At 45.9% G+C, this 27569-nt stretch overlaps 1 protein-coding gene across 2 annotated transcripts in view; it reads right to left on the bottom strand.

The window, feature by feature from the left end:
• RHBDF2 (rhomboid 5 homolog 2) overlaps window positions 1–27569 on the bottom strand; it is a 149097-nt gene that overhangs the window by 56272 nt on the left and 65256 nt on the right. For both annotated transcript variants that reach the window (XM_030208194.1, XM_030208193.1), the window contains exons 3-5: window positions 10958–11104; window positions 8582–8715; window positions 203–398 (exon numbers count right to left, since the gene is read on the bottom strand). In XM_030208194.1, coding sequence (XP_030064054.1) covers window positions 203–398; window positions 8582–8715; window positions 10958–11080 — 453 coding nt within the window. In that variant the 5' untranslated portion in view covers window positions 11081–11104. The remainder of the gene's footprint in view (window positions 1–202; window positions 399–8581; window positions 8716–10957; window positions 11105–27569) is intronic.

Raw genomic sequence — 27569 nt, 5'->3', positions numbered from 1 at the left:
TGGTCTGCTCTGACTCCACCTACAGAACTGACCCCGCACAAACCAGATAGTACTACGGTAGTCTAATGGATAAGTCCCACTTAATTTTGATCTGAAGGCGAGTAGCATCAAAACCGAAGGGTTTAACTATGTTTGACTCCCTTCCTCCCCCTAAAACTTTAACCAAAAGCAGCAAATAGGATCAAACTGGTAGAAGTTGTACCTTGCGAAACTTGCATGTGGCAGGAGACTCCGTGGCTTGGAAAGATGGGGTCTCTTGACTGGGCAGTTCTGCATCCCGCTGGTACTGGGCCTTGAGTTTTCCATACCTTTGGCTGCAATGCTGTAGACTCTTGCGTTGCCACAGCTGCCGTTTTTCCTCCCAGTCATTGCTGACACCAAACCACTTCTCGGTTTCCCTGGGAGGGGGGGGGGGGGAGAGAGGATGGTGGTGAGTGCAATCAGCTGATTGATAACAAAACTCTATAAACTTTACGGCTTATACATTAACATTTGTGTACACATTGGCTGAGCCACTGGAGCCATTGAGGGGCATAATCGAACGCGAACGCCCATTTGTAAAAACGTCCATCTCCGAGAACGGGTCCGTGAAGGGGCGGGCCGAACTGTATTTTCGAAAAAAATGGACGTCCATCTTTTTTTTCGAAAATACATTGGATTAGGGCGTTTTTTGAGCTGGGCGTTTTTGCTTTTTAGCGATAATTGAAACCGAAGCGTCCCAGCTCAAAAACGACCAAATCCAAGGCATTTGGTCGTGGGAGGGGCCAGCATTCGTAGTGCACTGGTCCCCCTGAGATGCCTCTATGCCAGCCTCAAATATCATACCTAGCTCCATGACAGTAGTATGCAGGTCCCCAGAGCAATTTTACTTTAGTTGGTGCTGCGCGGGACCCATGCAGAGAGGAAAAATCGGAAGAAAAAAAAAAAGCAAGCAAGCAAGTGCAGTCAGGGACGTCCAAATTAAAAGATAGTAAAAAGGGGAATTGAACCAGCAACCTTTGATTACAAGCTCAGTGCTCTAGCCAGTGCACCACTGATTAGACGTCCTTCCCTTTCCATTAAGTCCCTCCAAGTTTCTGTCAGCCAATCACAGCTCATTTAGCTGACATCTGTGTCAGCTAAACAGCGGTGATTGGCTGACAGAAACTTGGAGGGACTTAATGGAAAGGGAAGGACATCTAAGCACCTGAATAATGTGGTTCACTGGCTAGAGCACTGAGCTTGTAATCAGAAAGTTGCTGGTTCGATTCCCCCTTTTACTATCCTGGTAATTTAGACGTCCCTGACTGCACTTGCTTGTTTTTTTTTTTTTTCTTCCGATTTTTCCTCTCTGCATGGGTCCCGCACAGCACTAACTAAACTAAAATTACTTCGGGGACCTGCATACTGCTGTCATGGAGCTGGGGATGACATTTGAGGCTGGCTTACAAGTTGGGAAAAAAGTGTTTAACATTCGGTTTTTTTTGGTGGGAGGGGGTTAGTGACCACTGGGGGAGTCAGGGGAGGTCATCCCCGGTTCCCTCCGGTGGTCATCTGGTCATTTAGGGCACTTTTTTGGGACCTGTTCGTGAAAAAAACGGGTCCAACAAAAGTGACCTAAATTCTCTCTGAAAATGCCCTTCTTTTTTCCATTATCGGCCGAGCACGCACATCTCTGCTGAGCGGATAACCACGCCTCAGTCCCGCCTTCACCACGCCTCCGACACGCCCCCGTCAACTTTATGCGTTCCCGCGACGGAGTGCAGTTGGAAACGCCCAAAATCCACAAGAGAAAGACCTCCCGATTTAGGTCGGAATTTGGGCGTTTTTCTCTTTCGAAAATAAGCCTCATTGTCTAACCAGTATTATTATTATTATTTGTTGCATTTGTATCCCACCTTATCCCACCTCTTTGCAGGCTCAAAGTGGCTTACAATACGTCATGAATAGTGGAAGAATGTTAGTTAATAAACATTTAGTATTGCAGGGTTTTGGTCAGCATGATGAAAATAAGACAAAGTAATAGTGTACAAGCAGATATTAAGAGACACTTCTAAATATAGATGGGCGATTTGTACATATTCACATTGGTTGATCTTTGTGGTAGGCTTTATTAAAGAGGTGGGTCTTCAGTAATGAGCGGAAGTTCGTTCTTTCGTAAACCGGTTTCAAGCTGCGCGGTAGTGCATTCCATAACTGCGTGCTCAGGTAGGTGAAGTTTGACGCATGCCTATTGTGCCTAACACAGCATCATCAACTAGAGATCTTCGGGGCAAGCCTGGAGATTGGATTGTCTGGCCCCTCCAACCAAAACATACTGAAGGGAGAATTATAAGGCTGAAAAGCTAAAGCAGAGCCAACGTTCCAAGTCTAAGAACTGGAGACTGCAGGAATTAAAAAAAAAAAAAAAAAAAAAAGAGGTACAAATATTTTTCTCCTTTTGAACATAGATGACCTGGCTCCCAATACATGTTTAACATATAAAGATATATTCTTTCCCAACTTCAAAGTCAGTGATTGGTTAACTACTCCAACTTGCGAATCACATACATTCAAGTGAGCCTTGCTACGGCAGACGCTCCTTAACCAAAATGACCAAGATCAAAGGCTACCACTAGATCGATGCTCACCAATCTTTCTGCAGCCACAATACCAATTTGCATGGCCAGAGAAAAGTGTTTGACCCCCGGGGCGGTTCAAGACACCACCATCCTATGATGAACCCACCTAGTTTGTGACTCCATCTGGGGAACTCTGCTCTACCTCATGGCTTTTTGCTTCAGGCACAGGGTGAAAAGATCACAGGAACCGATCACAATGGATAGACTTCTGAATTCCTGAAATAGCAGGGCGGGGGGGGGGGGGGGGGGGGGGGGGGGAAGAGATGAGAGAACCAAAGGTTCTTCTCAATTCTCAAACTGAACAGATAAAACATTGCCTTTCACAGTTCCTCCTTAATAACTAACTTCAGTACGAAAGATGGTCATCTCCTGTTACAGGATGCCTCCCTTATTCTTGAGTTTCAGTTCCAAAAGAGTGGCCTAGTGGTTAGGGTGGTGGACTTTGGTCCTGGGGAACTGAGTTCGATTCCCACTTCAGGCACAGGTAGCTCCTTGTGACTCTGGGCAAGTCACTTAACCCTCCATTGCCCCATGTAAGCTGCATTGAGCCTGCCATGAGTGGGAAAGCGCAGGGTACAAATGTAACAAAAATAAAATAGATACTATTGGAGATTCTACATGGAATGTTGCTACTATTGGAGATTCTACATGGAATGTTGCTACTATTGGAGATTCTACATGGAATGTTGCTATTCCACTAGCAACATTCCATGTAGAAGGCTGTGCAGGCTTCTGTCTCTGTGAGTCTGACGTCCTGCACGTACGTGCAGGACGTCAGACTCACAGAAGCAGAAGCCTGCACAGCCACATTGGTGATCTGCAAGGGCCAACTTCTACATGGAATGTTGCTAGTGGAATAGCAACATTCCATGTAGAATCTCAAATAGTAGCAATAGTGGAGGAGTGGCCTAGTGGTTAGGGTGGTGGACTTTGGTCCTGAGGAACTGAGTTCGATTCCCACTTCAGGCACAGGCAGCTCCTTGTGACTCTGGGCAAGTCACTTAACCCTCCATTGCCCCATGTAAGCCGCATTGAGCCTGCCATGAGTGGGAAAGCGCAGTGTACAAATGTAACAAAAATAAAATAGATACTATTGGAGATTCTACATGGAATGTTGCTACTATTGGAGATTCTACATGGAATGTTGCTATTCCACTAGCAACATTCCATGTAGAAGGCTGTGCAGGCTTCTGTCTCCGTGAGTCTGACGTCCTGCACGTACGTGCAGGACGTCAGACTCACAGAAGCAGAAGCCTGCGCGGCCACATTGGTGATCTGCAAGGGCCGACTTCTACATGGAATGTTGCTAGTGGAATAGCAACATTCCATGTAGAATCTCAAATAGTAGCAACAGTGGAGGAGTGGCCTAGTGGTTAGGGTGGTGGACTTTGGTCCTGGGGAACTGAGGAACTGAGTTGGATTCCCACTTCAGGCACAGGCAGCTCTTTGTGACTCTGGGCAAGTCACTTAACCCTCCATTGCCCCAGGTACAAATACAATATGTATACAATATGTAAGCCGCATTGAGCCTGCCATGAGTGGGAAAGCGCAGGGTACAAATGTAACAAAAATAAAATAGATACTATTGGAGATTCTACGTGGAATGTTGCTACTATTGGAAATTCTACATGGAATATTGCTACTATTGGAGATTCTACATGGAATATTGCTATTCCACTAGCAACATTCCATGTAGAAGGCTGTGCAGGCTTCTGTCTCTGTGAGTCTGACGTCCTGCACGTACGTGCAGGACGTCAGACTCACAGAAGCAGAAGCCTGCACAGCCACATTGGTGATCTGCAAGGGCCAACTTCTACATGGAATAGCAACATTCCATGTAGAATCTCAAATAGTAGCAACAGTGGAGGAGTGGCCTAGTGGTTAGGGTGGTGAACTTTGGTCCTGAGGAACTGAGTTCGATTCCCACTTCAGGCACAGGCAGCTCCTTGTGACTCTGGGCAAGTCACTTAACCCTCCATTGCCCCATGTAAGCCGCATTGAGCCTGCCAAGAGTGGGAAAGTGCGGGGTACAAATGTAACAAAACAAAAGTCACCAAATCAAGTTTGTTTAGGAATGGTTATTCAGATTTTCATTCACTAGTTTGCACCACTGCTCTCCAACTCTGGTACACTTCTACACACCAACTATCTAAACCTGATGAACACTGAGCCAATCATGGATTCCAAAAATAAATATTCTTTTAGCAGACATGACCCATGCTCTCTGGACAATAAGGTATTTCAGCTGTCCAGGATGGAACTCATAGCAGGGCTGCAGAGGCAGCACAGTAAATTATTTTATTTCAAAATCTAGAGCTGTTCCTCAAACAAGGGGGTAACTACCCCCTGCCTCCCCCCACCCTTGAAGTGTGGCCCTGGGAACCCATGATGTTATACAACATGATAAACCTAGGTCTCATCTGCTCTCTGGACATTATCTGTCAGATAAATTCCATCATTGCTGTATCAATGCAATGAAGCCCGATTTTGGTCTTTTATTATGTTCCAAGGACGATTTCAACAGGTAGAAACCAATCATATCTGCCTAAGTTGCTTATTTGGAAACTGTGAACCCTCAAAGCAGTCAAAAGCCAGTACACAATTAGTCATCAAGCCACACTGGAAGGAGGGGGGCCGTGCATTCCTTACTGCACCTGAAAACGTTTGGTGCACACTAAATCAAACGAGCACGTGAAGCTCGTGAATTCTGAACATGTGAAATTTTTAATGAACATTAACATTTTCCGTTAAATTTAAAACAAAATGTGTGAAAAATAGGGGACAAAAAAATTCCAAAAATGATGCAAAAAGCCCACATCTAAAATGAACCAAACTCCTTTGCCTTAGAGATGAGGCGCACTGGGGAACAGAGAGGAGCTATCTGCAGGTTGGGATTAAGACAGGAACACAGATAGCATTTCCATATCTTTACATGCACTTTTCAAACAAAATTCTAGCTACAGGATAAGGAGGTGCAAATGACTGCACAGTCTCTGCAACCCCCCCCCCCCCCCCCCCGATAAACACAGACTGCAAGTAAAAACCAAGGAGGAGATGCAGCTCTACCACAAAATACTGCAGCACGCTATAATCAATGAGGATGCAAATTACTGCCACGTTAAAATCGCAGCCCACTGATAAATGCCGTGTTTCCTGTTACTGTCTGAGCGGTGACTTACAGGAAGGATGACACTTAAAACAAAAACAAATACCAGCATCTCCTTCCCTCCCTCTTCCTCCTGAACCAACAATCCTTTGTGGAGGACCCCCTACTTCCCTGACCCCTCCCCCTTACTGACAGAAGATTTCCCCCACACCACTCACTTACCTACATTCACTTACATTTCCCTGTTAGTCTACTGGCCCAACCCCTGCCCCCTCCCCGGACTCCTCAAATTAAAAAAAAAAAAAAAAAAAAAAAAAAAAAAAAAAAATCCCTGGAATCCAGTGGCACCTTCATACCCTTCCCCCATCCCACTTGACATACCTAACAGGAGAGGCAGGAGTGATGCTCACTCACTCCTGCTTCCGGCACCACCATCTTGAAAAATGGCAGCGCCTAGTCCTGCGTGGTGCATCCTAGGGATGCACTGGGTGGGGCCTGTCTGCCATATAAGGAAAAATTCCCTTCATTTTCCCTTTTAATTTTTGTATTTGAGGAAAGAGGCTTGGGTCCATGGAGGGCCCCCTAGACTAGTAAGGAAGGAAGGGGCACTAGACTATCAAGATAAATCTTTTGAACTCCGGGGAAGGGGGGGAGGGTCAGCTCGGTTTGGTTCAGGTTGTTGGGAAGGGGGGCTAATGCAGGTAGACAGAGGATGCCGGTAGATATCCACGCCCCTCAACCAACTCTATGCTGCCCAGACCCTGGCAAAATGTTTTCATGGTAGTTGTATGGGCGAAGCATTTTTTTTTTTGTTGCATACCACTGGATGGCAAATGCACCTGGGTCTGATGGCAGCAACAATAGAGGTGGTTCCTTGGGCCAGGGCCCATATGAGAGAATTACAGAGAGCTTTGTTGTCTCGTTGGTCTCCTCAGTCTCAGGACCTGGAGGAGAGTTTCCCTCTGTCGGGGGTTGCCCGTTGCAGCCTTTGCTGGTGGCTCCACTCTCCGAATCTAGCGAAGGGCATGCCGCTGGACACTCCCAATTGGACGGTGCTGACCACGGATGCGAGTCTCTCGGGCTGGGGAGCGCATTGCCTGGGTCAGGTAGCCCAAGCATCTTGGTCCATCAATCGCCTGGAGACTCGAGCAATTCGGTTGGCTCTTCGGTCCTTTCAGAGCCTGCTAGAAGGCAAGGCAGTCAGGGTTCTTTCCGACAATGCCACGGCCGTCGCATATGTAAATCGGCAGGGGGGAACGAAGAGCCAAGCGTTAGCTGTGGAGGCGGCGGAGTTAATGTTGTGGGCAGAAGCTCATCTTCAGGGTCTCTCGGCGGGCCACGTGGCAGGGGTGGACAACGTGAGCGCGGATTTTCTAAGCAGGCACACGTTAGACCCCGGGGAGTAGTCCCTCCATCCCTCAGTGTTCAATCGACTGGTGTTGGAGTGGGGTCGGCCGGTGCTGGATCTCATGGCATCGGCCGACAACGCTCAGGTCTCTCGCTTCTTCAGTCGTCGAAGAGATCCTCGGGCCGAGGGCATCGACGCGTTAGTGCTCCCGTGGCCGACTCAACAGTTGCTCTATGTATTTCCGCCGTGGCCTCTGGTGGGCCGCGTGGTGCAGCGGATCGGGCGCCATGCAGGTCTAGTGGTTCTGATTGCGCCCAATTGCATTTGCATTCATTTAAATGTAATTACGGTAAGAATTTCTGCGCTGTAACCCTTTCTGTACTGCTCTTCCATGGTAAACCTACGGTAACCCTGCAGGAAACTTTCTGCAGCAGCCTCTATGTGTGTGTAGCAAACTACCCACCCTCTGTACACATGATTAGGAATGAACTGGACTGCTGTTTAAATAATTATTTCCTAGATCATTCAGTATTTGCCCCCAAGGAAATGCAAAAAAACACAGAGGTCTTTATAGCTGAAGGATAACATAGGTCTTGCAAAAGCTGAGATCTGCTGTATTTTTAATTAAATGGTTGCAATACCTTGACTTGAGTATTGGTTTAATATGCATGTGATTAGCAGCAACCTAGAAGAACAGCAAGATCATGGCAACATTAGAGAGCATGGTTGTAATAATTAGAGACGTGGGAAGTTCTATGACAACGTATCTTTGTGACAAACATGTCTGGGAGGTGAAGTGGAGAACAATTACATTTCAAATTTCAACACGTGCTAGGAAAAATAAGGCTCAACAATCCCATGGTCCTCCATCCCCCAAGTCCTTATGTTGTGCCCAAAAGCCTTCCAAGAATTCTCTCTCCTAGCAGAGACTGACCAGTGGCAGAATGCCGACTACCTATTTTCACCACTTAGACCAGTAAGCATGAAAGATCACCTACTGTTCTGAATTCAAATGTTTTAAGTTTTATTCCCTCCCAAAATCTGCTAACTACAGACGCTTCATGCAGCCAACTGCCACCAAGCCTGCTCCGAGTAACATAGTAGATGACGGCAGAAAAAGACCTGCACGGTCCATCCAGTCTGCCCAACAAGATAAACTCATATGTGCTACTTTTTGTGTATACCTTAACTTGATTTGTACCTGACCGGTTCTGGCACAGACCGTATAAGTCTGCCCAGCACTATCCCCGCCTCCCAACCACTATCCCCGCCTCCCAACCACCGGTTCTGGCACAGACCGTATAAGTCTGCCCAGCACTATCCCCGCCTCCAAACCACCAGTCCCGCCTCCCACCACCGGCTCTGGCACAGACCGTATAAGTCTGCCCAGCACTATCCCCACCTCCCAACCACCAGTCCCGCCTCCCACCACCGGCTCTGGCACAGACCGTATAAGTCTGCCCAGCACTATCCCCACCTCCCAACCACCAGTCCCGCCTCCCACCACCAAGTAGTTGCAAAGCCTACCTGCAAATGCTCTGAGACAGGGACGTCTGTCGGCGGAAGCCTGGGCGCTTCTCAGCTGGCACGCTCTCGTTGCCCCTCCTCCCATGTGGCTCCTGAAGACTCACACTCTTCTGATATGCTGGTTTATTCACAGGCTGAAAAAGAAACCGGTGCAGACCCCAAATTAACAACATTAGGACTGGCCAAGCATGGCTCCACACAACCAGACTGGGGCCTGGCTCCACAGTTCCCTACCCCCAACCCACCCAAACTGTGCACCATGGCTCCCTGGAGTGCTGTAGCGAACTCCAGGGGCGTAGCCAGAACTGGCTGGGGGGGGGGGGGGGGACCAGAGCCTGAGGTGGGGGGCACTGTTTAGCCACCCTCCCGAACCGCCGCCGCCACATTGGACCCCCTTGCTGGTAACCCCCTTGAACCCCCCTCCTGCCACCATCGCTGCCCGCCCCCGCATCAGATACCTTTTATGCTGGCGGGGGTCCCCGAACTCCACCACCACTACTACTACTACTACTACTACTATTTAGCATTTCTATAGCGCTACAAGGCATACGCAGCGCTGCACAAACATAGAAGAAAGACAGTCCCTGCTCAAAGAGCTTACAATCTAATAGACAAAAAATAAATAAAATAAGCAAATCAAATCAATTAATTGTGAACGGGAAGGAAGAGAGGAGGGTAGGTGGAGGCGAGGGTTACAAGTGGTTACGAGTCAAAAGCAATGTTAAAGAGGTGGGCTTTCAGTCTAGATTTAAAGGTGGCCAAGGATGGGGCAAGACGTAGGGGCTCAGGAAGTTTATTCCAGGCGTAGGGTGCAGCGAGACAGAAGACGCAAAGTCTAGAGTTGGCAGTAGTGGAGAAGGGAACAGATAAGAAGGATTTATCCATGGAGCGGAGTGCACGGGAAGGGGTGTAGGGAAGGATGAGTGTGGAGAGATACTGGGGAGCAGCAGAGTGAGTACATTTATAGGTTAGTAGAAGAAGTTTGAACAGGATGCGAAAACGGATAGGGAGCCAGTGAAGGGTCTTGAGGAGAGCCGAAGAGAGTCTTCTTCAGCGCCGGAGTAGCGCCTTCATTCAACAAAGTTCCTGGTGTGATCAGCTGTTTCGATGCCTTACGTCCTGCATGGGGCTACATGCACGGCGCAGGACGTAAGGCGTTGAAACAGCTGATCGCACCAGGAACCTCGTTGAACAAAGGCGCTACTCCGGCGCTGAAGATGACTCTTCGGTTGGCGGGGTTCGGGGACCCCCGCCAGCAAAAAAGGTATCTGACGCGGCGGGGGGGGGGGGGGGGCAGCGACGGAGGGGGAGAGTTGGTGGCAGGAGGGGGGTTCAAGGGGATCATCGGCAGGGGGGCCAGGGCCAAATCAATGAGGGCCCAGGCCCCCTCAGGCCCCACGTGGCTACGCCACTGGCGAACTCTCAGGGGTGCCACGGCGCATCGCTCCCTACCTTCCCCTCCCTGAGGTCTGGCATCTGCCGCTTCCTGCTCCTTCCCCCGCCGCTGCTGCAGTGCTTTCAGCTTACATTTTCGGGCCATCTGCGATTCACACAGGTTCTGCAGGGACCTCCCTCTGTCGCGTCTGGCCCTCGCAACAGGAAGTTGCATCAGAGAGGGCCGTATGTGGCAGACAGGGAAGGCCCTGGAGTGCCTGTGTGAATCGTGGATGGCCCGAAAATGTAAGCTGAAAGCACTGCAGTGGCGGCGGGGGAAGAAGGAAGTGGCAGAGATCCTGGACTGCAGGGAGGCAAAGGTGTGGTGGTGTGAGAGGAGGGGGCTGCAGGGAAAGGGAGACCCACGTGGTCGGGGGGGGGGGGGGGGAGGGGTGCTGCTGCGAACCAAAAATGTTTGGGAATCGCTGTACTAAGGGTTAAGTAAAGGGGTCCTGAAATGTGCAAATTAAGAGAACATCTATCAATAACATATCTTTCTATATAAAGGTCCCAACACAGAACAAGCAATCCAAACTACCAATTAAGAAAACAAGGGAAATAAACCAAAGAGTACACCGAGGAAATATATTCTTTAATACGGATATTCATAGATGATGGAAAAAAAGACAAAGGTTAGGAATAGCTCCCACTGCATGAGGGAAAAATGTGGTCTCTACTCAAGAGGAAACCTGGGTCAAAATAATAAAAGGCAACCAATTCCCCGCCCAGTTCCCCCCAACCCCAAACTAAGAATCCTTCTCTTTCATCAGCACATCACTATGTATTTTGGCCATATAAGTTGTGGAATAAGATAACTATTTTTAGAACATGGTTACGCTATCACTGGTTCGAACAGTCTGAAAGAAGCAAGTCATGCATAGACATACACCACCCCATAATAATTACCACAGAAACAGATACAACAAGCCACCTGCTTCACACCTCTTTCAACTTGTTGTCCTTCCTGCCCTCTGTCAGCGGAATGGTGATAGAAAGGTTTGGGGGCTTCCTGCTCTGCAGGCGACTGCTGGGCAGGCTAGTCCCATTCTTCTCTTCAGATGACATCTTGTGAAGAGGTTTTAATGTAAGCTACAGGAGAGAATGAGAAGGTTGTGATATACTGAGCTCAAAGACCGCCAAGACCAGGCCTTGGAAGTCAACACAATGCACTGCACAATTTTTTGTTTTACATTCTGGGGCAGATGCACCAAAATCCCGGTAAAGCAACGATCGCTATTTCCACCTTGGTAAAAATTATCAAGTTGGAAATAGCGAGGGATGCTCAGAAGAATCAGCATGCAAATGAGCTGCTTGCAAAAACAGCGAGCAGCTTGGCAGGGGGAAGCCAATCGGTCACCCGAGCATGCGCAGAACAGTCAATCGCTAATTGTGGCTCCTCTGTGCATGCTACAGACGTCTTTCATATATGCATATAAGCTGTGTGTATGAAAAGCAGTGTGTAGCTTTTTATTTTTTGTTTTCAAACTATTTATTTTATCATCGCCAGACCCTCGGCAGGGAGGGAAGCAAGGGAGCAAGACAAAGGAGAGAGTGAACAGCGGGGGGCTCTAGAGATCCCCCGCAGCTCTCCTTGGCCATCCGGCAGCTGCTATTTCAGAAGAATGAGAAGGAAACAGCATTACCGGCAGCTCCTGACCACCAGTAAAAATTTTGTCATAAAGTTAGGTGGTCCTTTCCGTGAATCGCTAGGAAAACAGTTGTGCATCACTCAGAATTACACTTGAATACTAATTAACTCATTAAAATAATTTTGCATGCAATTTTGGTTAGCTGCTACTGTGACAGGAAGAGAGACTGCAGAACCCTTTTGTGCATGTCTCGCTGAACAGAGTGCTCGCTAAACTGGCTAGAACCAGTATAAAAAGCGTGTTGCTAGATTGTTAAGTTTTGTGCATCTGGGTGTCCGTCTTCAACTAATACAATTAGTACACGAGTTGGTTCTCCTGGCAATGAGGAGGTACAAAACATGCACCTCTAGTGTTCACATTATCTAACACACAGGGTGTGTCAACAAGCCTCACCTATACGATGGACTGGAGTTAGATTTGTAATTTTTTTTAGAAATGTGCACTGGTTTGAAACGCAACATTTCAGGTCTTTTCTGATGTTAGTTGTCAGGAGGCATAGGCCAGCCTCTTGGGTTGGAGAGCACCTGTCTTCCAGGAGACGTTATTCTGCCTCTTGGGAGGCAGCCTTGGATAAAATAGTGGGCTGCCAGGTTAGTCCTCTTTAAAGGCAGTAAAAAGAAATAAAACTAAACAAAAGAAAGGGAAGGCAAAACAGGCCAACAACAAAAAAATAGCAATACATTTTTTGACAAGCTTTCAAAGGCAAAATCTTCTCCCTCAGGTCAGGTATGAGCAAAATATGATATCATCAAAATATATACGTGTAACATAAAAGCATTCCAATGACATTCTCACAGGGAAAGGTAGAGGTGGGGAGAGAGAGATGGGTAAATCAGAAGTTGACAGTGGTATAATTGCATAGTTTATAATGTTACAGGAAACCCAAATCCTTGTTAAGACCTGTCAGGTGGGTGTCACAATATTTCATCATTATATTTATGGTAGTCTTAGTTCCTGTTTCAGGCAGGGGCGTATCTGGACTCTGGCGGTAGGGGGGGCCAGAGCCAGAGGGAGGGGGCACATTTTAGCCCACCCCCCGGCGCCACCGATCCCCCCCCCGCCATTTCCGGACCCCCCCACCACTGCCAGACCCCCCCCTCGCCACCAATGACACTCTCCACCCCCTCCCGCCGCCACCCTCCCCCGCTGCTGTCACTTACCTTTGCTGGCGGGGGACCCCAACCCCCCACCAGCCGAGGCCCTCTCTTCCATGCAGGCTGCAAGTTGCAATGCTTCCTGTTCTTCTGAGTCTGACGTCCTGCATGTACAACGCGCAGGACGTCAGACTGAGTTCCAAATTCTGAGTCTGACGCAGAAGAACAGGAAGCGTTGCAACTTGCATCCTGCACGGAAGAGAGGACTTCGGCTGGCGGGGGCTTGGGGTCCCCCGCCAGCAAAGACCGGCGACGGGTTGGTGGCAGGCGTGCGGGAGGGAGGGGGAGGTGGAGAGGGTCGATGGTAGGGGGGTCCAGGGCGAAATCTGCGGGGGCCCAGGCCTCTGTGGCCCCACGCAGATACGCCCCTGGTTTCAGGACTGGTCCAGCAAGGATCGGCCTAGGATAGGCTTTGGTATTTCTGCTCCACCTCTGGGCTTGTTCCCTGCTGGCTTATTGCTCCTGTCCAGCTGTCTTGGGTCTCTGTTTTTTAGTTGTTTCCAGAATCCGAGCTAAGCTCTTTGTTCCCAGTAATCCTTGTTTATTGTTTTCTACTGGATGTACTTCTTAGAGACAGTAACATTACAACTTATTTTGCACAATCCTGGTTTATCATCCTGTTCTAGTCTAAGATTCAAGTTTTGGGAGTCCCTGTCTAGTAGCTGCTCACACCCTGGCTACGGATTCTGACCGAATGAAAGTGCCAAAATAAAAGGTGCTAATCAGGGCTGCATTTCTGAAGTAGGCTCTGAAGGTTGTATATAGCTGTTCTAGATTCTTTAATTTGTAATTTGTCAATTGTATTTCTTAGCTTCTTTTCATTACTTTGTATTCTTTAATTTATTTAGGGCTGCATTTTGATTAAAATGTGTAATCACAATTAATTGTGTGATTAAAGGTATGTTATTTTTTTTTCCCCACTACAGCTCCTTGCAACTCTGGGCAACGGAGGGTTAAGTGACTTGCTTAAAGTCACAAGGAATTGCAGTGTTGGGTGCGGGGGGGGGGGGTTAAAATAAATAACGCACCCTATCACTAAATTAATCGTGATTAAAATTTTAATCAAAATGCAGACCTAGTGCTAATAGATTTACTCAGCTACCTAAATAAAAAAGCTGATTGAAGGTCCAGAAGGGAGATACTTGGCCAGTCCTAGTTTTAAAAACTTACATCCCAAAACAGTGTGGGATGTGTAGTCCCTGACTGTACCCACTGAAATCAGTGCTACGGGTCCCATTATGCATCAGGATGTGGTTGGCAGACATCTAAGATCGGCCTAAAATCTCTCCCTGGAACTGTGTAACTTGGAAGCTCTAGTTAGATGACAACCTGCAAACAGCACAGGTTACATAAATATCATCTTAATACAAAAGCTAACATTTAATTTAGTAGTAATCTCAAGGTAATTAGTCCAGGGTAAAGATCATTATCCTGGAGTATGAAATGATTACCCCAGAGTTAACGACTGTGGCTTTATCAACTCAGTGCAGCTAGACCAATCAAAACCCCCACTGCTCGGGACCAGTCTCAGTGGGATATGTCACAAAATCTCAGATCATCTGTGGCAGCAGGGGAGGACATGCATAGGCATGTCTCCTGCTGCTGGATGAACACCCCACTTCTGTGCAACCTGAAAGACACTGCAGCTACCGTGAGCTTCAGGTCTGAGGTGTCCTCGCATGCTCCAAAGACAGACTTGCTTCAATGCCCCCTGCTCACAAGCCTCCGGCTCCTGGGATTCCAGTCCAGGCTACAAGTGTACATGTCAACACCCCTACACCCAGGTCATGCAGAAGGTACTGAACGTAACTTTTCCATGCATAACCCCTGGGGTTATTTCACAAAATCCCTCAGCATGCAGAAAAGCCTTTACATGTGAAAAAGAAAAAAAAAACTTTATATAAAAATTACCTCTTTAAAGAGGGGAGGGAGGAAGGGTGGGAAGGTGTATAAGGATGGAGGAAGGGCAAGAAGTTACTGTAGATGATAATGTGTTAAGGATTGATGGCAGTTGTCCGCAGATGAGACGTAATTGTTCAATTGTTGTAATGTTGAAATTTTGTATTGGGTATGAGAGAGGAGGAGGGGTTTTATAAATAAACAAAGTTAAATGATTCACTGGTAGGTTAAACATGATTGAACTGTGTGTATTAAGAACTTGTAAAGTGAATTATGTTTGGCAATGTCTCTAATAAAAATATGTTGAAACACAAAAATTACCTCTTTAGTGTCACTAGGACCTGACTATAAACAAAATAATGTGACCCTCTCTCTGAGGAAGCAAATGAAAATAACCATTTGGAACTGTAGGAACTGCAGAAATTCAACAAGTCCTGCAACACAAATCATTGCAAACTGGCTTCCACCCAACAGGTGTGGACAGCACTTTGCCAGCCAGGAGTGTTAGAAAAGAAGAAGAGCTTATGAATCCTTTCATACTAAATCTAGGCTGGCAGGAGAATGTCTAGGCCAAGGGCCAAGCTCAGTGGCAAAGAACAACAAATCACAAGAGATTTGCAGTTCTGTGCCAGCAGTGTTAAATCTAGACATTTATTTATTTATTTATTTATTGCATTTGTATCCCACATTATCCCACCTCTTGGCAGGCTCAATGTGGCTTACAATTCTTCATGGATGATGGAGGTGGAAGAGAACATACAATTGGTTTAACAGAGGGTTTTGGGTTACATGGAGGCTTATTTTCGAAAGAGAAAAACGCCCAAATTCCGACCTAAATCGGGAGATGGACGTCTTTCTCTTGTGGGTGCCCAAATCGGTATAATCGAAAGCCGATTTTGGGCGTTTCCAACTGCACTCCGTCGCAGGAACGCATAAAGTTGACGGGGGCGTGTCGCAGGCGTGGTGAAGGCGGGACTGAGGCGTGGTTATCCGCTCAGCAGAGATGTGCGTGCTCGGCCGATAATGGAAAAAAGAAAGGCGTTTTCAGAGAGAATTTAGGTCACTTTTGTTGGACCCGTTTTTTTTCACGAACAGGTCCCAAAAAAGTGCCCTAAATGACCAGATGACCACCGGAGGGAACCGGGGATGACCTCCCGACTCCCCCAGTGGTCACTAACCCCCTCCCACCAAAAAAAAATGAATGTTAAACACTTTTTTCCCAACTTGTAAGCCAGCCTCAAATGTCATCCCCAGCTCCATGACAGCTTGCTTGTTTTTTTTTTCTTCCGATTTTTCCTCTCTGCATGGGTCCCGCGCAGCACCAACTAAAGTAAAATTGCTCTGGGGACCTGCATACTACTGTCATGGAGCTAGGTGTGATATTTGAGGCTGGCATAGAGGCATCTCAGGGGGACCAGTGCACTACGAATGCTGGCCCCTCCCACGACCAAATGCCTTGGATTTGGTCGTTTTTGAGCTGGGACGCTTCGGTTTCAATTATCGCTAAAAAACAAAAACGCCCAGCTCAAAAAACGCCCTAATCCAATGTATTTTCGAAAAAAAAGATGGACGTCCATTTTTTTCGAAAATACAGTTCGGCCCGCCCCTTCACGGACCCGTTCTCGGAGATGGACGTTTTTACAAATGGGCATTCGCGTTCGATTATGCCCCTCTTGGTGGTGAAATACATGATGATTTTAGAGCAAAAGACATTAAAGAGCATTTCTGGATATATTAGAGAGAGTGCAGTTATGATGCTGCCAGCCTAGATTTAGTGTGAAAGGATTCGTACCCCTTTTCATCTCTCTTTTGAAGTGTGGGCGCTTGCCGTTTTAAAACATTTGGGCAACCTTGATCACTTTACTGGGCTGACCAATGAGATATTTCATTCTATCCGCTACCAGATACTATATCACTTTGACAATAAAGCACTGCGGTCAGCAGATACAGAATGATCACTGTCAACACGGTGTGATGACAAAACTTATACAGGCCAAATATTCATCTGACACACTGAAGCGTTCAGCACAGCCGAATACCATAAATATTGCTAAAATAATAGAGAGAGAGGAAAGTGATTAATGAAGTCAAACACATGAAGCCATACCCCATGAATGACGGAAACAAGAAATTAGGGGTACAAGATATCCAAATCCTAGCCCGCAGATCACCAGGGCTGTTCACCACAGTCATCAAGACCTCCCTACAAGATCCTAACCCAGGCAGCCACATTGCTTCTTCAAGATTCATTAGGTGGGAGCAGTCTCTGGTTCTGTTTGGTCATTAAGTCCAAACGGTACTTTTCTTTATATGTCAACATTTTTATTGAAAACAACAGATGCGAGCATTACAACAGACTTTTGTCACCTCAAACTGAAGGGCAATAAGCTCTTACAATTGTACTTAGCCATAAACCATGTTTCATACTGTTTTCATTTTTTATGTTTGCTCCTCCACCCCCATTAACATCCCTCCCAAATCTCCCCTCCTCCCCCCTTCCTATATATCAGCCTCCCCCCACCTATCTCTAGATCCCTCCTGCCCTCATCCCACCCCTCTCTACTCCCCCTCCCGCTCATGTCCATTGATGTCTGTGTGCACGCCTAACATCTGTAACACATTGAGCACCGTACTCTTCGCCCTGTGAGACAGGGTATCTATGTAAGCGCCCCAGATTTTTATAAATTTGTTTTTTCGTTTTATTGATCTCTCGGATTGCTTCGCTTCCCACATCATCACTTGGTGTACAAGGTTACGCCAGTGCCAGTACTCTGGCCCCATATCAACCGCCCAATATTGCAGGATACATTTCCTTGCCAGCAAGCTAAGTTTGCGAATTAATAAGAGTTTTCTCCGGTGTAGCTCCCCTAAACGATCCTGGCATATCCAACAGCAGTTGCACCGGTGTACCTGCTCTCTCTTACATAGTAACATAGTAGATGACGGCAGAAAAAGACCTGCACGGTCCATCCAGTCTGCCCAACAAGACAACTCATGTGTGCTACTTTTTGTGTATACCCTACTTTGATTTGTACCTATGCTCTTCAGGGCACAGACTGTATAAGTCTGCCCCGCACTATCCCAGCCTCCCAACCACCAGCCCCGCCTCCCAACCACCGGCTCTGACACAGACCGTATAAGTCTGCCCAGCACTATCCCCGCCTCCCAACCACCGGCTCTGGCACAGACCATGTAAGTCTGCCCAGCACTATCCCCGCCTCCCAACCACCGGCTCTGGCACAGACCGTGTAAGTCTGCCCAGCACTATCCCCGACTCCCACCACCGGCTCTGGCACAGACCGTGTAAGTCTGCCCAGCACTATCCCCGCCTCCCAACCACCGGCTCTGGCACAGACCGTGTAAGTCTGCCCAGCACTATCCCTGCCTCCCAACATCCAGTCCCGCCTCCCACCACTGGCTCTGGCACAGACCGTAGAAGTCTGCCTCACACTATTCCCGCCTTCCAACCTCCAGCCCCGCCTCCCACTACCGGCTCTGCTATCCAATCTCTTGACCTAATAGTTTTGACAAGTAGTTAATTTCCCATCCCAAAAACTCTAACCTTCCTACAGCTCCAGAAAGCATGATAAAATGTATTGTCTGCCCTCCCACATTTCTGACACAAAGACGTCTGCTGTCCCTCGAACTTTGCTAGTTGCACTTGGGCCATATAAGCTCTGTGTATTACCCGGAAAGCACATTCCGTACTTTTCTTTAAATACTTAAGGGTCATATTAGATTTGCAACTCTTTTACCCAACAAATTTCAAATGTGGTGAAAAATCAGGTTTCCATGCTCTTCATCAAATATGCTCGATTAGGAACTATTTGGATTATGAAGCTTTGTGTTCGCTTTGTTACTCATTTGTCCACTCTCACTTCGAATACTGTTACGTTAACTAGGCAGGTACTGCTAAAGCCAATCTTAAGCACTTACAGACCCTGCAAAATACCGCAGCCCATTAATTTCTAAGGCAAAACCGATACAGCAAATGAAGTCCTACAGGAGTAGGAAACGGTTAAGTCTTTGAAAATGATAATAGACCAGAAAAATTTGAACAAAATGAATATTATTACAGATGATTAATATCGAGATTGTTGTTTTCCCAGAGTTCCAGGTATGACTCCTAAAGTTTTTTCCTCTGAAATGATTCCTCTTAGTATATTAATTCAAAAGGAGTGAAGCCTGTGAAACTGGGATTACTTTAATCAGTGGGAATTGGATTAGAGATTCAAGTGTTTGTATTGTTAAATAATTTCTGGTTTTAAAAGAGAAAAAAATGAAATCAGGTGTATTATTTCCACTAAGTATGTTTCCAACGAAATTAATTGACTATACACCGTCTCGGATTTGAAGAAGCCAACCAGACGATCAATGTGGAATAATGATTCAGATAAATAATAACTGGGGATAAACAGGTTAATACCACGTTTTCTTTGTTTACTGTAGTTTAATTGATCTCCTTGTCTTGTTTCACTCCCCCTATTTCATTTTGTGGTCTAAGAAAGAGAAAGATTGTATATAATCCATTTATCTGGTTGAGATTGTTTTCCTCTAATACTGTATTAATGTACAGTCATCTCTGTATTACTGTTTGCAAGTGACCCTTGTAAAATGAAAAATTATAAATAAATGATTAAATAATTTCTAAGGCAAACCTAGGGACCACATTTATTGAAGCAGTTACATTGGCTAACAGTGGAATACAGGGTAAAGTTTTAACATCATTAACAATCCCATCCATAACCCTTATATCTTTTATGCTCTTTAAATGGGTGCAGGAAGGTCCTCCCCAGGCCCAAGGTATGAAAGAGACCAGAAACTCGGCTTTCTTTTTCCTTGCTTCATGGACTAATCCGCCCTGTGTCTTTGGTCTGAATCTTCATTGATGCAATTTAGGATAGGTCTTAAAAATACATTTTTTTTAGAATAGCATTTGGAGAAACGGTAGAGTATTTGTCTGTTGTTCTTGTGTGACGCGAGTGGTAGGTGAATGCCGAAAGGGTTATGGAAGGCATACCACAACTGTGTGAAAAGGTGTACTTTTTTGTCTGTGTCTGAAGTGAATTTACTGCTTTCTTGTCTAATAATGGAGTTCCTTTCTGTTTCTATTATATAGGTTTATTGTTCCACCTAGACTTGCATTGCAAATTAGGCAGTATATAAAAATTTTAAATAAATGATAAGCAAGCTATATAGGAGAGTGAGGTGAGCAGTAGAAATCTTGCTCTCCCATCTATTCTGGATGCTCTCGTAACACAAGCTGTGAGCTTAGCAATAAGCCAGTTTCTAAAAGAAAGCACTGTCTGGATTCAGTCAATTTGCATTAGTGTTTTCAGCCTTGTCTTCACCTAAGAACTATCTAGGTTACCCAGTCTGAGCTCAATCAGGTGGCACCCCGGGACCAGATGGTTATGTGATCATGCCTAGCATGGGGTGACAGGCGAGCATGTCCTGTCCTTGCATGCCCTGATAGAAAAGGACCTTTTGAAAACAATTTGCTGGACCAAATCAAGAAACAGATACATTTTATGCAATATATTCAGCATGGTTTGTATTGTTCGAATATTTTTGCTGCGGAACTGCCTATTGCTCATGTTTGATCTATTCTTACTGTACACCGCCTTGAGTGAATTCCTTCAAAAAGGCGGTAAATAAATCCTAATAAATAAATACATAGAGTCAGTGGCGATCCTAGGGGGGCTGACACCCGGGGCGGATCGCCGATTTGCCCCGCCCCCCCCTCCCCGGTGCAGCGCGATCCCCCCCACCCCGGGTGCACACCGCTGAGGGGGTGCCGCACGCCAGTCAGCTTCGTTCGTTTCCATGCTCCCTCTGCCCCGGAACAAGTTACTTCTTGTTCCAGGGCAGAGGGAGCATGGAAACGAACGAAGCTGACCGGCGCGCGGCACCCCCCCCCCCCCCCCCAGCGGCATGCACCCAGGGCAGACCGCCCCCACCCCCCCCCCTTGTACACCACTGCATAGAGTGTTTCTGCAGCTCTCTGCTATATGAATCTTTCAACCTATCCAAATGTTAATATTTTTGTTCGTAATCCCACCCCCTCGAGTATCTAATACCTCCTGCCTGCCTTTTCATCTGTGTAACGTCTACAAAGCTGCATTAACAGATTTATCCCCTATAGTGAAGGAAACACTATGATCATAGCATTTACTAACAATCACACTCTTTCCAAGAGAAGCTCTCTCTCTTCTAGATGCATCAGCACCAAACATTTACAATAAGATGCTCAGGTTTATGACCTGGATTTCCCCTGATGTTAGAAGAAGCTTAAAGGGTAAGGCTGACAACTGGATCCAGATTTGCAAGATAAGAGTCATCCAGTCCTGGATTTACCCTGTTGCATGCAGGGACTTGTAGTTCTGATTTCCCCATAAAATTCCTGAAGGAAAGCAAGACTACATGCCCCAGCATGCACTGGGGTAAGCCCAGGACTGGATCAACCCTGACCTATGAATCTGGATCCAGTTGGCAGCCTTAATCAAGGGGCAAAATGTTCGGGTACAAAAGAGCATTTCAACTGCAGAAAGCACAGCTATAGGCATCTCAACCACGTCAGGTTTTCAGGATACCCATAATGAATATGCATGAGATAGATTTGCATACAACGGAAGTAGTGCTTGCAAATCTGCCTCATATATATTCATTATGGATATCCTAAAAACCTGATTGGCTGGGTGTGTCCCAAGGACTGGGTTGAGAACCCCCTGCTCTAACCTGTACCTTTAGGAAGAAGCCCAGAATTCCTTCTGAATCTGCTTCCCATGCAGTTCTGGTGTTAGCCAATATCACAGACAGGGTGTCCTGGCAGAAGAGGCCCACAGGAACACATGCTACACCTATTTTATTTTTTTTAAAGCAATAGGGTGTGTCTAGGTTCCTTGTAAATTACCCCAGGGAACATGGATGCACGCATTTACACCTGCTCCGAGGCCGATAAATCCTAAATGCTCTTTGGATAAAACAAAAGATTGTTTCAGGTTCTTCATAATTAAAAATAAGCAATAAAATGAAACAAAATATTCCAAGCAACTGGTGAGAAAAGCAGATAAGGGTAACTGGATTCGTGTTTCCATCCCGGATAATGCTGCAGCTGCACCACATTAGAAACAGCATTTCCTTGGAAACTAAACGTCCTCTGTAAATTATTTTCTCTCGCTTGAAAAAGTTACTAGGACAAGAATTTTCCACTCCCACCTTCCCCCCCCCCCCTCCAGTTTTTCTCCTCTCACTGCCGAATTAGTAATGGCTTCCATTCCTCTGTGTAAAGACAGAAACAGAGTTGAAGGGCCTGCCAGGACCAGCTGGCAAATGGGCCTCTGAGAACGGTTTATGTAAGGGAGATGGCATGATTTCCCAGGAACTGGCAGAGGGAGAAGGAACTGTAGGAACAGCCTATGTTAAATATACTCTGTGATACATAAAAATCACCACATATTGTAGCATCTGTGCAAAATCAGATCTTCCTGCGCAGGTACAGCACCAGGTGGTCAGCTGAACAGGAAGCAGGTGCCCTCAAATGACCCAATAACAAGTCAAAGTAACTAACTTGTTAGTCTCACTCACACAAGAATTGACTCGGGCTGCACATACTGCAGCGGGACATGTTTATCCACTCCTACCCTAGCTGAGATAATATTTATCCATCTCTCTGACCTCACATGCAACTTTCTTCAAATCAATCACCTTACTTTCTAATTCTTCCTACTTTCTTACTCATCTATATGTGACAACTTTGCCTTACCCTTCACTACCAATTATAATGTTCTAGTACATATTGTGTTGTCATTGCTAGTATACCATGCCATACTTTGTATTGTTCAAATATTTTTACTGCTCTAATTGTCTACTGCTCATATTTGACCTATTCTTACTGTACACCGCCTTGAGTGAATTCCTTCAAAAAGGTGGTAAATAAATCCTAATAAATAAATAGGGCTATAATCATGGGAATGGAAGCTCATTTTCAAAGCAAACTCCTCAGAGGGCATATCCCTTTCAAAATGATGGCATGCACGTTGTACCTTAGACATGATTTGAACTTGGAGCAACTAGGTACATTTTATTCAAGCATTTGGTATACCACCATTTGGCGAGACCGGCATACCAGCTTATAATATCCATTTTTGCAGACCAAGCGTTGAAAAGAAAGGGGGAAAGGGAAATGGGACTTGATATACCGCCTTTCTGAGGTTTTTGCAACTACATTCAAAGCGGTTTACATATATTCACGTACTTATTTATACCTGGGGCAATGGAGGGTTAAGTGACTTGCCCAGAGTCACAGGGACCTGCAGTGGGAATCAAACCCAATTCCCCCGCAACAAAATCCGCTGCACTAACCACTAGGCTACACAAGCAACATTCCATGTAGAATCTCAAATAGTAGCAACACTGTACGTAGAATCTCCATGTAGAGGAATCTCAAACAGTACTAACGTTCCACATAGAATCTCAAATAGGGAAAGGAAAATGAGACTTGATATACCACCTTTCTGTGGTTGTTGCAACTACATTCAAAGTGGTTTACATAGTATATACAGGTACTTATTTGTACCTGGGGCAGTGGAGGTTAAGTGACTTGCCCAGAGTCACAAGGAGCTGCAGTGGGAACTGAACTCAGTTCTCCAGGATCAAAGTCCACTGCACTAACCACTAGGCTACTCCTCTACTAGCAACATTCCATGTAGAAGCCTGCCCTTGTAGATTAGCAAAGCGGCCGCGCAGGCTTCTGTTTCTGTGAGTCTGACGTCCTGCACGTATGTGCAGGACGTCAGACTCAGAAACAGAAGCCTGCGAGGCTGCGTTGCTGATCTACAAGGGCAGGCTTCTACATGGAATGTTGCTAGTGGAATAGCAGCATTCCATGTAGAATCTCAAATAGTAGCAACAGAATCTCAATAGTAGCAACATTCCATCTAGAATCTCAAATAGGGAAATGGGACTTGATATACCACCTTTCTGAGGTTCTTGCAACTACATTCAAAGCGGTTTACATATATTCAGGTACTTATTTTGTACCAGGGGCAATGGAGGGTTAAGTGACTTGCCCAGAGTCACAAGGAGCTGAAGTGGGAATTGAACCCAGTTCCCCAGGATCAAAGTCCGCTGCACTAACCACTAGGCTACTCCTCCACTCACATAGATTTAAAAAGAAAAAAAAGAAATAATTAATTTCCAAACTGAAAAAGAACAGCTGCTTCCATGTCTGCGACTAAAGCTGCCCTAACCCTTCCAATATACCTTGCACACTTTGTCTCTCCTAAGACCTAAGCCTGAAAACTAAGTGAATCATGAAGTGCATTATAGTGGTTGTGTGGGTGCTGGGGTGGGATTTTGATGTACGAGTGATAAGATGACACACAACAGAACTCACTGAAAACGAACCGGAGTTCAGAACAGCCCAGTGTCCTCTGGTGCTGGATATTAGACCAGTGATAGAAGTAGGCCTCAAACAATCCTTAAAATATTGTGGAAACATTCAGTCTACGGTGGTCGGTTCAAGGTTATTACAAATTTGATATACAGTCCACGAGTAAACTTTCTAAGCAGTTTAGAATAAAATCAAATCATAAGAAAGATAAGAAACAGTGAAGTAGAGATGTAGATAAAAAGAAGGAACTCTTACCATAAGCTCGAAAAGGAGAGTGGGAACACAATGCTCTCACAGAGCAGGTTTCGCTTAACACCTGGGTTCCTTCCTCAAGGGTCTATTGGTTTGAAAAAGCATCCGTGAATAGGAAAATCTTTCAGCTAGTCCGGAATCTTTCAAAGACTGATTGGGAGAGCATTCCACAGTGTAAGGCCTATAACGCTGAAGAACTTAAGAGTGAACTCATAACACAAATGCAGGAGGAGGGAACTGTGAGCAAACTGGAATTGTGAGGATCTGAGGGTTCCGATCGTTAAGTCCCTACTGCTTGATCAAGACAGACAAGCCAGAGATCCAGAATAATGTACTTTATGAACAACTGTAAATATTTCGAAGGTCAGCTGATGAGCCAGTGGCAGCCGATGCTCCTCGCGCAAAAGTGATGACACGATCTTTCATATTTGTGGGCGCCTGTGATAAGTTTGACCGCCACACTCGTCCTTCCCTACACCCCTTCCCGTGCACTCCGCTCCATGGATAAATCCTTCTTATCTGTTCCCTTCTCCACTACTGCCAACTCCGGACTTCGTGCCTTCTGTCTCGCTGCACCCTATGCCTGGAATAAACTTCCTGAGCCCCTGCGTCTTGCCCCATCCTTGGCCACCTTTAAATCTAGACTGAAAGCCCACCTCTTTAACATTGCTTTTGACTCGTAACCACTTGTAACCACTCGCCTCCACCTACCCTCCTCTCTTCCTTCCCGTTCACATTAATTGATTTGATTACTTTATTTATTTTTTGTCTATTAGATTGTAAGCTCTTTGAGAAGGGACTGTCTTTCTTCTATGTTTGTGCAGCGCTGCGTACGCCTTGTAGCACTATAGAAATGCTAAATAGTAGTAGTAGTATTGCTGTACACCGCCTTGAGTGAATTCTTTCAAAAATGTCGATAACGATAAATAAATCCTAATAAAATAAATATTTTGAACTCATTGAAGTCGTTTGATATGCGATACCCTTGCACCATACAGGAGACTATTACAATAGTTGATATGTGAGATGACTAAGGAATGAATGTACAAGGATCTGAACAGCTGATTTGGTAAACAGCTTTAAATGCTGGCCATTGTGGACTTTTTATGCCCGAACAGTCCGTGCTGGGCTGTACCTAGATTCTAGTACTTTATATCCGGGAATTCAGTGACTGCTGGTATTTATCCATGTACTGGCGATATTCAGCCCTTTTGCCGTCCTAACTCTGACTAGTTACTGAAGTTGCAGACTGAATATTGCTACTAACCGGGTTAACTCCTGGCTCTACTCACTTTGCCCATTCAGCTCCAGCACTGCCTGGATGTTGATGAATGAACCAGCCAAAATGGCAGGTGCTAATGGATGGCATTATCAAGTTGAGATCTGCTGAAAGTTTAGGTAAGATCTGGTCAGCAGGACTTATCCAACTAGGAGCTGCTCCTTCCTAGACAAGTCCTGCTGAAAATCAGCTCCACTGTGTTTCAGGGGACCCTAGCCTTCAAGTGCACGATGTCAGCTCAGCCAGCCCCCCACCCCAGAATAGGGAGTTGATGTCAGAGCTGGCAGGGGACTGGCAGAGCCAACAACGTCCACTGAAAACTAGGGTCACGCGATTGCTTTAGGTTGTGTTGCTGTCACTGTTGCTGATGGTCTGGAGAAGCCGTAGTGGATTTGGGGGGGAGGGGTGAAGGGGGAAAAGAAGGTGCAAGGGAAGGGGGAAAAAAAAGATGTTGGATGGAATGGTAGGGGGAGGGAGACAGAGGAGACGCTGGATGCAAAGGTAGGGAGAGAAAGAGGTTAGTGAGCCTGGGAAAGAAGAGGAAGGAGAATAGGAGAGGCAGAGTAAGGTAAACAGATGGAAAGCTTTAGGCAGATGCAGTAAAAAGAGGGAAATTGGATATTAAGAATTAATTAAATCTGGCCAGAGGCAGAAAAGTAAACTGAAGAAAGCTGAAAGGAAAAAGAGAAGAGAGAGAGAAAAATGACAAGAGAGTTAAGATATGGAGGAAAGCAGAAACCAGATTCGGAGCAACACAATTTGAAAAATAAAATAGCCAAACAACGGCAAAAAACTAATTTTATTTTCTACTTCATTAGTAGAATAAGCCTGCTTTTGGTATATCCATTTCAAAATCTCTGCTGATTGAAGAATGAAGGTACAATTTGTCCAACTTAGTGGATACATGAAGAAGTTGAAAAACAGTGATCTAGACTTAATACCTTTTTTATTTACTGTGCTGCCACCTGGTGTCCACAAATAGAAGTTATTACTGTTTGGAGGTTTATGTGAAACAACTGGTTGTACTATTCCAGGTCTTTGCATCACTGACTCCATGCAAAACTGGCTCTCATGTTGGCAGCGTCAACAAAGAAGCTAAAGCTGAGAGAGACCTGGAAAAAAAGAATTACTCGTTTTCCAGCAGCCCAGGGCTGCTCTGGAGGTGCCAAGGTTGAGGCTAGGGAATGCCACATTGGAAGCTGGCACTGCCACTAGAGCTGGTGCAAGTCCAGAAGACACTGCTGCAACATGAAGGATAGACTTCACCACTCATTTTGGACAATGTGATTTAAGCAAATAAATAAAAAGTAAATATAGAAATACTAGTGATGAGCGAGCTATAAAACGTAACTAACAAAAAAACAAACACCACATATATGCCATCAAATTATTTTTTTTATTTTATTTTTGTTACATTTGTACCCCGAGCTTTCCCTCTCATGGCAGGCTCAATGCAGCTTACATATTGTATACAAGTACTTATTTGTACCTGGGGCAATGGAGGGTTAAGTGACTTGCCCAGAGTCACAAGGAGCTGCCTGTGCCTGAAGTGGGAATCGAACCCAGTTCCCCAGGACCAAAGTCCACCACCCTAATCACTAGGCCACTCTTCCACTGTTGCTACTATTTGAGATTCTACATGGAATGTAGAAGTCGGCTCTTGCAGATCACCAATGTGGCCGCGCAGGCTTCTGCTTGTCTGACATCCTGCACGTACGTGCAGGACATCAGACTCACAGAAACAGAAGCCTGCGCAGCCTTCTACATGGAATGTTGCTAGTGGAATAGCAACATTCCATGTAGAATCTCCAATAGTAGCAACATTCCATGTAGAATCTCCAATAGTATCTATTTTATTTTTGTTACATTTGTACCCTGCGCTTTCCCCTCATGGCAGGCTCAATGCGGCTTACATGGGGCAATGGAG

Source organism: Microcaecilia unicolor, chromosome 6 (assembly GCF_901765095.1).
Source record: "Microcaecilia unicolor chromosome 6, aMicUni1.1, whole genome shotgun sequence".
Classification (NCBI taxonomy): domain Eukaryota; kingdom Metazoa; phylum Chordata; class Amphibia; order Gymnophiona; family Siphonopidae; genus Microcaecilia; species Microcaecilia unicolor.
The sequence above is the reverse complement of the archived record's forward strand: the minus strand, read 5'-3'. Positions and strand labels throughout refer to the sequence as shown.